Consider the following 13026-nt stretch of genomic DNA (forward strand, 5'->3'; position numbering starts at 1 on the left):
GTAGAATGGCTAAGAAATATGTTGTTAGACATAGAGTTGTGGCCACAACCAATGCCAACCATTTCCTTACATTGTGATAGTCAATCTACACTATCTAGGGCATATAATCAGGTGTATAATGGAAAGTCTAGACACATTAGCCTTAGACATGCCTATATCAAAGAGTTAATATCSAATGGGATAATAACTATTGAATATATACGCTCTTGTAAGAATCTTGCGGATCCGTTTACAAAAGGTCTTCCAAAAGACATGGTCTTTGGAACTACAAGAGAGATGGGTCTGAAACCCATTCAGTAAAGTTGGCAACAATGGGAACCTAACCTTTACTTAGACTAAAATCTACTTAAAGGTTCAATGTGGTAAAAACAAGTTGTTGATTACCAACTGAACASTAGTTTAGTTTGAATACTAAATAGTGAGTAATTCTTTTAGGGTGAGTATTTATACTCTTAATGAAGTGTACCTTTGGTAATTAAAGGGCTTCACCTATGTGGATATGAGGAGTGGTGCCGCTCCTACAAAGGTGGGATTTACTTTTGGAGATATCCATGAAACTGGGTTTAGCACATGGCCATAATAGTGCTACCATGTTATGAACATCAATTAACATGTTATGTGTGTTATCTTTCTGTGTTTAACACTAAGAATCATGGCTCAAATGCTGTAAAGCAGCCATTGATTTTGTTAGGCTATTTGAAAAATATACACTATGTTAAGGTTCAAAGAGAAAGCTCCCTTAACTTATGCATAATCTGTTGGATATTGTTAATAAAACCCAAGTGGGGGATTGTTGGAACTTATGGGTTTTATCTACAATTTTGTATTATGTATCCCACATAGGTGGGTAAGAAAAGTGAAAGTGTGGTAAATAAGTACTATTCCACTCAAATGTTTGAAARTCATTTAGGAGGCTTTTGGAGGGAAAATGGTAGTTAATGGCGGTTATGTTTGGAGGGAAACCATAATGCGGTTATTTTTGGAGGGAAACCGTAATAGTAGTTATTTTGGAGGGAAAATGTATTGGTAGTTAAATGGTAGTTATTTTTGGTTCATTTTAACTACTATATAAAGGGTGCATATGATCAGATAACCTTCTCTAAGACACTTTCAATACATACATAATTATAATCGTTTGATGTTCATGTGAACTTTATGTACGCTGCATAAAGTTCTGTTAGTTGAGGTTGAATCCTGGGAAGAAATTAGTCTCGAACCACCAGCGAAAATAGTGGGGGCTAATATTCTTTAAGGATAGTGATTATCACGTCCTCAATTCTGAAGATCTATCATATTGCAACATTCACGTACAAAACAGTTAAAACAAAAAAAAAACTAATTGTAATTTGTTTGATTAACATATTAGTAATTTTTTAAATAATCTATTTTAAACTTTTAAGGTGGTAAAAAATTTTAATTAAAAAGGAAAATAAAAACCCACAAAAGGTAGGCGTGGATTGAAAATAAATGCATTTTTTACATTTAATCACCTTTGTTGGTGTCAAATGGGAAGACAATAAACAAAAAATGTAATTTTAGAAAAGGGGGGGGGGGGGGTGGAATACAATTAAACAATTTTTTGAACTTTTTAATTTTTATTGATGTATATCAAGAATTAACACACAGAGATACAATATTGATTGCTGCGGAAGAAGAAAATGTAACCTAACCTAAACAATCTTACAAGGAGCTAGAAGAACTTACAAGAACAACACAGAGAGTACTTGCAAGAAAATGAAAAATACTAAGATTTTATTCACACACAAGAGACTAGGGGAATAGAAGAAGAGAGATGATTGCCTTTGATAATGCACTTAGCAATTCTTTCAAGGAAGTATGTTTGCATGAGAGATGCATGCCGCCTTTTATACTACCTTCAGCATTAAATGCATGGAGACACTTGTCACCTGAGGATAAGAAGGCAGGGGTTGACTTGACCATTGTTGGTATCTCATTTTCATCGTACACTGCATGCATACAACATTGTTCATGCAGAGACAAACTTTTGCAGAGATATGGTCAGTTTGTAGGTAGATCTTCTTTGGATGGATTAGTAGCTTCAAACAACTACTTACAAATCTTCGGTGCATGAAGATTTTCCTTCAATCCGCTTCAAAATATCTTTGATCTTCAAATCAGCTACTCTGGAGTCTTGATGTATAATTTAGATAGTTGATCCACAGTTCCGCATCGGTGACCTTCTGTCTTCACATCGACTAGTCTTTGATTTTGCCAATGGCTTCAAGTATGTACCAAGAAACCAATATATAAAGAAACCAATAACTACTAAGTGTTGATAGGATAGATGAACAGATCAGTTGGTCATCACCAAATCAATAGGTGACCCAACAATCTCGCCCTGTTTGATGATGACATAAACACTTAGATAGAAAATAAATACAAGACAAATAAACTCTAAAATTCTTTGAGAATAAAAACTTATAAATTTGGTGACCCATGTACATATTCTTTTTGGGTTTTTTTAAATGTAAACTTATATACAAAACAAATAATGAATCACAAAGCAACAAATAAAGAATGAAAAAAATTGAAGTAAATACTGAAATATAAATTGCATCTACACTAGACAATGAGTTTCAGGCCATGATGTCAGTAGCCAATTCACACCAGGCCTTTTAAATACTTACAGGGAAGAAAACAGTTCAAAAAGGAGAAGTCACATAGATAGATCAGCTAGCAGTCATCATCTACTTCCATAACATCTGTATTTGTAGCTGCATGAGCATCCCTTTTTTTTCCAGTTCATCGAAAATCAAGGTATAAAAGACTCTACCAGATTCACCAATTTTAATGATACTAAGTATCACACTAGGTAGCTGAGAATCAGCTAGTGGTACCACAGAAGCTCGGAAAAATCGAAGGCAACTACTCGTGTCCCAAAAGAAGATTCCATGCTCAGGTGTGGACAAGATAGTTCATTCTGGATGACAGTCATTAGTAGGGATAGTATGATTAAGAGGTGAGACATCGGGGACCTTACCTTTCTTTGACATCTTTTGAATTAGAGAATCTTGCTTCTTAACAGATTGAGAGGCAGAATCAGATTTAGATGAGACAACTTTATTCAACAGTAATTTAAGAGAAGATATTTGTGGAGGGGAAGACAACTTGTAATGCTTCTCATTTGTATCTTTTTCAAGAGACAATAATGATCCAAGAAAAACTTTCGATACATGCTTCTGCTCTTCTTGAGAAACTTTATAGTTTCCATCCATTCAAATAGGCCATAAGCATTTACCCAAGACAGTTTTTCGTTCTCACTACTCCATTTGCTCGACCAATTATCAGATAAATCATATTCGTATCGTAAGTTAATTTTTGAGAACCTTTGATTCTAAAAATGATAATTCGGGTAACAATATATCGACGGAGAATTGAGTCATTGAACCATCTTATTCTTTTCTCTTTGGTTTCTTCAGTTTCTGATCATTGGACCAAAGAGTGAGACTAGTTGGCTTCGTCAAGTTGCTTTTGAAGAGCAATTGAATTGGCCGCATCCTCAGCTGAAATGCCTAATATATGAAGATCAGTTTCAAGAGGAGCTGGAGCATTAAGCACAAGTTTGTCTTTTGATGAGGCTTCCATTCGATTCTTTACAAGCTTAGCTCCTTTAGCTTCAACAGCATCTTGCTCAGATGTCATGGGTGCCTTTCCTTCTCTATGAGAAGGAACATTTGTGTCCTCATAAGTAGCAGTGATAGGAATTTGAGAAGAAGTAATACCAATCTAACAAGAAATGACCTGTTGATGCTCTCCCTCAACAAATACCGTAGGCTGAGAACTCAGCTGCTCCCCCTTAGCAAATACTGCAACTCTGTCATGATCAGCCAGCTCCCCCTCAAAAAGAGCATTTACATTTGAGTCATCATCAGATGAGGAAGAAGAGATAGAAGAGGTAGATGCTGACTCGTTCCCGTTGTCACTAGTCGCATGATCAACTGTATTCTCCCCCCAGTGAGAGAAGGGAAAGGCATAGAAGCAGCAACTAGGGGTTCCTTTGCAGCGGGAATGGAAGAAGGCAGAAAAGTAGTAGCATGAGAAGAGGGGGAAAACGGAGCACCTGTGGCATGTAGTAGACGAGAAACACTGTGATAAAGATTACCCATAAGACTAGAATCAGAGTGAACAAGACGATTGACCTCAGTTAATAAATTTCTGTTCGACTCTGTGAACTGACTGGTACCTAAGTCGATAGAAACTTCAGAAGGATCCCCTTCTAAGATCATCTTGGATATCTGAGTCTGCGCATCAACCTTAGAGTGCAAATCGGCAAAAGACTGAAAAATGGTCAAATTCACATCAGCCTAAGAGTCTGAGCGTGCATAAAGATCCTCCATGTCCCATAGAATAGTGGAATGAGAGTCCAAAAGATCAGTCAGGCAAGCACTAATTGAATCAACACTGTCCCCAACTGTTGTAATAGTATGACCATAAGCATGTATATATGCATCCTATCGACTCATCTCAGTAGTAAGCTTGGATGCAATAGTATCCAATCTTCCAGATAGATCAATACGGAGAGAGTCTTGCTCAGAGAGAAGCAGCTGACGTTGAGAAGAGAAGCCTCAAAACATGTCTACTACCTCATTAGGCAGAGCATATAATACATGAGGAGGAGAAGAGGCAGTGAACTGAAAGCCCAACTGAGGAGTGGGCCTTGCAGTAGAATCATTAGCATGAGTAGGTGAGCAAGCTCTGATTGTGCTTGCTGGCCTATCCTGGGAAGAAGCTGCAACACTCTCAGTACCATCGGCACCCTGAAAGTCACCGATGAGAATATCACTGATGTCGACCTAAGGCTGGACGTCTGTATCAATAATGTCTGTGGAAGGCTCGATATCTGTATCAACAATACTGGCATGAGGCTCAATGTCTGTATCATTGACGCCTGCGAGAGACGGGTCGCTGATTACCATAGCAGTGGAGGTAGTAGGCTAGTAAGGCTCATCACCCACATCCATAAGCAAATAATGAAGAAAAGGGATGTCATCATCAACCTTAGTTGAAAGGTCATCCATCTATGCAAGATCATCGAGATCGTCAATCTCAAGTGATAGGCCGTAAGTACGTAGGGGAGATGAAGGACCTCGAAAAGGGGAGGTATCTGAGTCATCACCAAAGGCGTGTAGAGACGCCAGGGTAGAGTGATGTGGGACCCCGATTGTACAACAATGTCCTGTTGGGAGAGCACTAAGGAGCTAGGGGTGTATAACAGATGTCCTGGGCTCAGTAGAACTAGCTCCAACAACCTTGGACTGTTGAGAGTCCTTGGTTGGAGATGTGTTTTTAGCCCTTTTAGGCTTCTTGGTCTTCTTAGAGGAAGAGCCAAGAGTGGATAATCTAGAGTGTTTCCGCTTATTTGAGAGGGGTGAGAGGCAGGGTGAGACTCCGAAGGCGCTTTCGGAGTCGTAGCCTCAGAAGCAGATGCGGAGAGTGAGGGAAGAAATCTATCTGCCAGCCGTCTCCTGACTGAGAAAGTGGCCACTTTAGAGGCAATAGCTGAAGAAGAGAGAGAAAGAGTCACCGATTTGGAGGAGTGATGGGTGACCGGCGCAACATGAGGATACCGAGTACTCTCCCCAAACCGGATGGGTAGAGGTGGCAAAAGAAGCCATACCTGAGGGAAGACGAGGATCAGCAGGGAAAGATTCCTTCTTTAAAATTTGAAAGCCGACTTGAGAAACTTTAAGATCATAGAAATTATCAGCATCGGTTGGCATACGTGATCCAAGTTTATCAGCAATCAGCATGGAGAAAAATCGGATAAATGGGACTGTAGAACTTTTAGAACAACCCATCTTCTGTACTAGCTCCCTAAAGAGATAACCAACAAAGTCAATCTTTTTCTGAAATATCAATGCATGAGCAAGTTGTGTGACCCGAGTAGAAGACTGATCCATGCATCCAGTCTTGGAGCTCAAACACTGAATAACATCCGAGAAAAATAAGTTCCAAATACTGCCCATGTTCTTATGATAGAGAGTTCCTTGACTCTTGACATTACGGTCTTGCACATAGCCCATAATAGAAGCCACAATATGAATATCATCAATAAAAACAATGTCATCATAAGAAGAGTATGTCAGAAGGTCAAATACTCGTCTCATATCATCAACAGTAAATGACACATCCTTGGTAGATAAATCAGAAGCATGCTCTGCCTTGGTAGTGTCATCATAGACAGAGGTGGCTCAAAAATTGCCTAAAAGAAACTTGCTCATCTTAGGAGATGAGGTTAAAGCTTTGTTGAGAGGGTACTTACATAAGAATTCTACGATGAGGCAGAAGTCCGGATACTTCTTGTTGTGATCCAATAATGCCATGTAGTTGCATGAGGAAAAAGTAACACCATCAGTGGTGAGAGGGATTGATTTCACATTCTTTGAAGCTTTGGAAGGAGTTGCACCGTTGGAAGCAATGGTTAATTTTCAAAACACACAGTAGATGAGAGGAGATGAAGGTTTGAAGATGTGTGAAAAGAGAGAAGAGAGAAGAGAGAAGGGTGAATATATAAGGTAAAAGAAGAATGGTAGGGAAAGGATGGATGGTAAGTTTACAAAGTTGTCAACTAGAGGTAACCGAAAAGGTCAACCTAAGGTGTTATCAATGTCTTGTCAAAAGGATGGGAGACCGAAGTGGGTAGGGAGTCGAATAAGGTTTAGATAAAAGGGTCAATTAGGTTAGACACCGGGTAAATATGTGTGCATGGGAGGGAACTGGAAACCGAATGGGGAGGGGGCGAAAAAGAATTATAGTGTAAAGGCCTAAGGGGGTTTGGGTTCTTAGGTAGGGGAAGTTGGTGTGGAATTCGGGTAGGGGAGTGGGATAAGACGAAAAGAGGAGAAAGGTACGAGTAAGCCGAAAGGGGTGGGGGGTTAGGGTTCAGTGAATGGGTAAGGGAAGACTTAAGAGCGTAAAGTCAGAGGTAGGGTTGGGGGTTCGATCAAGGAGGGGAGGGGAGGGCTTCGGTTTTAGAGGTCTTAAGGTTGCTGAATCAATATGGAGATCGATGTAAGGCAAGTGTAAGGAGGAGAAATTAATGAGGGACAAACCGATCGGTGTTGGAGAGTAATATCGGTTTAAGGGTAGGTTTGGGAGGGAGAGAGATCGGCGAAGGAAGAAAGAGAGAGTTCGGTGTCCGAAGAGAGTTTGGTGTGTAAGAGTTTTCGGTTTAAGGATGAAGATATGTATTTTGGGAGTGTGGGTGAATGTGTATGTTCGATAAGGGAATTAGATGGTCTGAAGAGGAAGAGATGAGGGGAGATCGGTGAGACTGAAATAGGGGAGCCAGAGATGAGAGTTTGAGGAGGAGATTTCGGTTTAGAGAGATTTTGGTGAAGGGGAAAACCGAATAGGCGAGATCGGTGAGCAACGGCACGCACGGCACGGCGCGCCGCACATGGAGCGAGTCGAGGGAGAACGGTGCAACGGCTGTGTGGGGAGGAGTCCGAAGGGAGGGTTTCGGTGTGTATAGGGAGATGTACCAAAGGTTTGAGACCGGAAGAGAGAGAGAGAGAGGGAGAAAGATTCGAGTGAGGCAAGGTGTAGAAATCGGCGACAGAAGAAGAGGGGTCGGTGAGTGGAGGGAGGGTTTGGCTAGGGGATGGAAGAAGGTAAGCCGAGAGAGAGAAGGGTCGGGGAGACCAAATAAGAGGAAGTAGGGTTAGAGATAGTGGATCGATCAGTTAGATGATTGCGGTTTAAGTTGGCCGAAGTGGTATTGCTGTTGGGCCTAAATGAGGGGGGATTATGGAATTCGAAGTGGAGAGAGACCGAATTGGTAAGGTGATAGATGTGGTGAATTTAGGGAGTGGGAGAAGGTATGCAGTTGAGGATCAGGGAAAGACATGGCGTATGTTAAGTTTAGTGAGCAGCTGACGCACGACAAGGCACATGCACGGGGGGTTGTAATGGGCGGCCCCGTGGAGGTTAGGTGAGGCTGTGTGGAGCAGCGACCCAGAGGTATAGGAAACCAATCGATGAGATCGGTGAGGGTCTATGGGTTGAGTTTGGTGAGTAATTTGGCTTGGATAATTGGGGACAGAAACCGAACTCTGTGGGTTGATATATGTTTCGGTGAGATAATGCAAGGAGATGGGAGGGATTTTCAAAAAGCTTACAAATGGAGGGTGGATCTACAAAAGGTTTCAAGAAAGGTTGTGATTGAAATTATTGTCAAAAATCATGACAATTGACGAAATAGCAACACAATACATGACAAACAACGTGCGGATAACGTGTTATAGAATAACTGAAAAAGAACATTAATAGAATAGAGAGAAGAAATTTGTAATTCTCATTTAATCAAAAGTTCTTTTAAGAGGGATGAGATACAAGTAGATAACTACGAGAAATACTAGTAATAATTTATCTCTAATATGTTTATATCTATCTAGATCGTCATATCCTTTAAAGGATAACACACTTATCTTACAACAATATACACCTAGTGGTACGTAAAAATCTTTACCGCTTATATACTACAAAAGAAAATTACAAAATTGTCATGTTCATAGGCATTCCTGGTTTAATCTCCATACAGACTAAATCTTGCCAATGGTACTCCTCGATCAATGCAATTCCTGACCAACATTTTGGTTTCAAGCATCCACCATTCATGCATTCATTCCTTAGAGAGTCTTTTATCGAAAGCCAGGAACGAGGTTTTTGTTTTCCAGCTGATTCTTGTAGCATGATAATTCATTGGCTAATAACTATATATATATAGTTATCAGAAAGTTTAGACTTGAGATTCTTATTCCTTTTCTGGGTTTCATGTGAAAGAGAGATGTAACTAAGAGACTGAGACAAGGAGGAAAACATAGTTGACGATTTTGATCTTGAAAATTCAGCTGTTTTTCTGTTGAATCCATTTGGAGAAAGCTTGGAGGGTATTCATGTCGGCTCTGTAATGTTTTTGAGTGAACTCAAGAAAGGTAGACCATGTAAAATCTGGATATATTCTGGGGTTCTTTTCGTCCACCAGTTCGTCTGGTGGGCTCACCACCTTATCTTTCTTTGGACATAGAAAGAAAGCAAGTGATTTCCTATGAATTCTGTTGTTAACCACAGCTCTGTGTAAGCAACTTTTGTATCTTCCATTTGAAAGTGCCTGAAAGAGACAAATCAAATATTAAAACAAAAGAATTCCAAAAAACCTTGTCTTGGAGTTCAATTAATTTAAGAGAGAAAAAGGTCACCGTGAATGTGTCACCGATGTTGATGACGAAAGCATTTAATTTAGGAGCAACGGAACGCCACTCATTGTCTACAAACACTTCTAGCCCACCAACTGAATCTTGGTAAAGAATTGTTAAGGATGTCGGATCACAATGAGGGCCGGTCCCTAAGGTGAGGTTTGGTGTTTGGCATCGTGGGTAGTAGTTTAGCCTCATTATCGAATCGTTTTCATCGAAGAATTCCTTGAAGTGAGCTTGGCCCACACCCAGGCTCAACCCTAGTAACTCCATGATCCCAAGTGAGAGTCTACTCATAACATTGCAATATTCTTGGTAAACTTTCCTATAATATTCACAAGAAAGAAAACTTGATTTAGTACTTCAAAACAAGATTAAAAGACAAAATTCATTAATAATACATATACGTACCCGAGTCGAGCAAACTCTTTTCCCATTGTGTTCTCAAAGTAGTCCTTCACTATGTTGGATGAGTTCTCCTCACCTGAGAATTGAAAAGAGAGTGTTTCTTTCCACGGTAGTCTGGAGGAGAATCGTCCGGTGAAACTACTAGCATATCCACAACTCTCCCCTACTCTTCTTTGAGCTCTTTGTTTCTCCGAAAGCGGTAGCCCAAAGAACAATTCCATGTACCTATGAGCATCTTCTATGAGATCTGCATCAACTCCATGGTTGGTGACTAGAAAGAAACCATGTTTCATGCAAGCGTCACCAACGAGCCTAGAGGCTTCCTTGGCTGCATTAGGGCGTCCAGAAAGGAAGCCACTTAGGTCCACCAAAGGCACCGGTAGTTCCTTGGGTTTCTGTGCGTTGGGTTTCTCATGATCGGGCCATATAAACTGTTGGGGTATGCTGGTTTCATGCTGTAGGATGGAAGCATTGAAAATCAGTGGGTTGTGTTGGTCCTCTATCTGCGAAGGAGGCATGGATGATTGCTCTTTGATCATGCAATATGTATTAATCTTGCATAATTTTCTTTCTAGAGCCAGTAGGAGGGAGAGAGAGAGAGAAGTGTTAAGTTTGGGAGGTATGATCAAGAGAAAAGCCAAGGCCGTTTATAGGGGCAATGGGTGAACCCCACTGATTTGGAATGTAGTAGGGCACACAGCAGAAAACAGAGAAAAAAAAATGGATGTTTGCAAACAAGGGCTTCATCATATTGCAAGTGACAAACAAGGCATATGTTCCAAAAGTCTATTTGTCTTTTCGAATGTTGACAGGAAAGCTGTTCCCAATGGCAATTTGGCGTTTCTTTTGGGAGAGTAATCCCAGCTACGTACCCTTTTTAACCCTCCTTTGTTTCTATATATTCTCACTGTAACTAACATTAACTCTTCCTGTACAACAAGAGTTAGACTTGAAGCAAGTATTTCAACAATCTTAAAACTCTTCTTCTACAACAAGAGTTAAAGGGGCTGTTTACCAAACACTTACCTGTGTAAGAGGTTACTAAGTCACATTACCTTACCGAATGAATGTGGTAAGAACCAAGAATCTTACCCGCGAAGAGCGATGCAAGGAAAAGAGTCTTACCCGGTAAGTGAGAGCGATTACTCTTACCATGGTAAGCACTTACCAGGTAACTTGTTGCATATGATGTCGTTTTTGTGAACTAAAATCTTATCAGGTAAGTAAATGATAGTGTTGAATTAATTTTACCAGTAAACGATTATCGATTAAGTGTTTGATAAACGGCCTCTTAGACGAAATTTTTGAACAAAAGAATCTATTTTTCATTATTTACATTACAATTTCAAACTTATATTTTGTAAACCAAACATGAAGTTAAATGAATAGAATTGTACTCTATTCCACTTACATCCATCCATCCATGTCAAACTAATGGGTGCTCATATTCAATAAATACTTCAATTTTATTTCATTTCACATTTTAATTTTTTATAGATATATTTTATGAACCAAATATTAAGAATATCTTCAGCGGATTTTTTTATAAAATGACAAAGTAAAAAATAAAGTCTCTATAAAAAATTACTTTCATCTTCAATAGATTCTTTATTTTAAAGACTACACAATTAATTATATTATTAAAATATATAATACAATTCATAAAATATTAATTTCTCTCTCCTAAACATTTAAATTGAAGCTTCTTTCTCATAAGTAATCATTTTTAGAGAAATTTCCAAATTTAAAGAATTTCATCGCGTCTTTCAAAACTTTTGTTCATCTTAAAGAAGGTTTTGAAAAACTTGTTCGAGTAAAAATCTCTAAAATCTTTTTTTTTACAAGTTTTTTTTGAAGAAAATAATGACTTTGACTAGCATGATCTCAATTTTGTAGTTGATGGCTATTTTTGAATCCGAATAGTTTTAATGGTTCTCTCTCTTCGTATTAAGAGTTAGGAGCCGTTTACAAAATGCTTACTTGGGTAAGTGAACACTAAGTCACATTACCTTACCGGATGAATGAATATGGTAATGACCATTATATAATCTTACCCGGTAAGAACGAGGCAAGGACCAAGAGTCTTACCCGGTAAGTAAGAGCGGCGATTCTTATCACGGTAAACGTTTATCGGGTAAATTGTTACATACGATATCGTTTTGGTGGACTAAAATCTTACCCGATAAGTAAATGATAGTGTTAAACTTTACCGGCAAACACTTATCGGGTAAGTGTTTGATAAACGGCCCCTTACATGGTTATTATTTATAGTAAGATTTGTCTTGTTTATATATATATATATATATATGTATATATATATATATATATATATATTTATATATATAGAAGGTCTTAACTAAATGAAAATTTTAAAATTTTGTAACATCCATAAGATTTAATATGAGCCACTAATTTAAGATAATTATATTATTTATTAAATAAATATAAAAGATAATTTAATCATCTCATAATTGCATTTAATCAACTTATTCTCTCCACAAATAGAAAATATATAGCTTTCATAAATAAAAAATTCCATTACTTTTGAAATAAGACAATAATTAATGTTCACAATATGTATATAAATCCTTAAACAATGTTTTCACTGATCTTTGTTTTTTTTTCTTTTTTGTTTTTGGTGGTGTTTTGTCACTTTGTATTCACAAGGTGATTATAATATGTAAAGAAATAGGTGATCACGTCGTGTAAAAAATAGGTGATCATAATATTTGATTGAAACAATATATTTGATAATGATTCACATCTTGATATTGTAGATTTTTTGCTTTGGATTCGCCAGAGATGCTTGACGTTATTGATTTTGTTTACAATGTGTATCAATTTCAATCACAAATCAAATAATAATTTAGGTAATTTTAACTTAAAATTTTAATTAAAGAACACTTTACGTATTTTAAAAATCTCATCTCTCCTCTCCAGGGAACATGATTTCGGCGAACACCAAGTAAACACAAGATACAAAATGTGATACTTAAAAACACCAAAACTTTTAAACAAAGATACATTCAAATGATCCTCAGTGTGATACCCAACATACATAGAAGATGCATAATGATGCCCATTGTACCTACTGTGATACCCGTTGTACCCACAGTGATACCCATAAATCAACACTGTCTAAATCCTAATCGATAGATCATGGAATATAAATGCAGCCGAAGAAACCGAGAGCAACAAACGGTGAAAATTTCTTCACGGGCGTCTAGATCTACTTCGAATATTTCGTCGGAGATCCCTCTCATTGAAAGAACGTGCTTTTCTTGTCCGACTTCTGATTAGCTTTGTTCGTTGAAAGTTCATCATTGGTGTCGATTTGATCAACGCTGAATGCGTGTAATGATGGTTGAATCACCAACATATCCAGGGTTGTTGATCCTCT

The 13026-nt window shown here is 38.3% G+C and overlaps 1 protein-coding gene across 1 annotated transcript; it reads right to left on the reverse strand.

Moving 5' to 3' along the window:
- Positions 1–8393: 8393 nt before the first annotated feature.
- LOC112525230 (gibberellin 20 oxidase 2-like) lies at positions 8394–10174 on the reverse strand. The gene is made up of 3 exons (XM_025135265.1): positions 9630–10174; positions 9222–9543; positions 8394–9133 (listed from the first exon to the last, which is right to left on the reverse strand). The coding sequence occupies exons 1-3, from the start codon at positions 10163–10165 to the stop codon at positions 8870–8872; spliced, it is 1122 nt and encodes a 373-aa protein (XP_024991033.1). The 5' UTR covers positions 10166–10174; the 3' UTR covers positions 8394–8869.
- Between the last annotated feature and the right edge of the window lie 2852 nt (positions 10175–13026).

Source organism: Cynara cardunculus, assembly GCF_001531365.2.
Source record: "Cynara cardunculus var. scolymus isolate 2C chromosome LG 13, CcrdV1, whole genome shotgun sequence".
In the NCBI taxonomy this organism is placed as follows: Eukaryota; Viridiplantae; Streptophyta; class Magnoliopsida; order Asterales; family Asteraceae; genus Cynara; species Cynara cardunculus.

Bases quoted from the DNA above. Each gene is read 5' to 3' on its own strand.
- LOC112525230 (XM_025135265.1), bottom strand. From the start codon at position 10,165: ATGATCAAAGAGCAATCATCCATGCCTCCTTCGCAGATAGAGGACCAA. The intron at 9,544-9,629 runs GTACGTATATGT...TGAATATTATAG, and splicing joins AAAGAGTTTGCTCGACTCGG to GAAAGTTTACCAAGAATATT. The intron at 9,134-9,221 runs GTGACCTTTTTC...TGTCTCTTTCAG, and splicing joins ACATCGGTGACACATTCACG to GCACTTTCAAATGGAAGATA.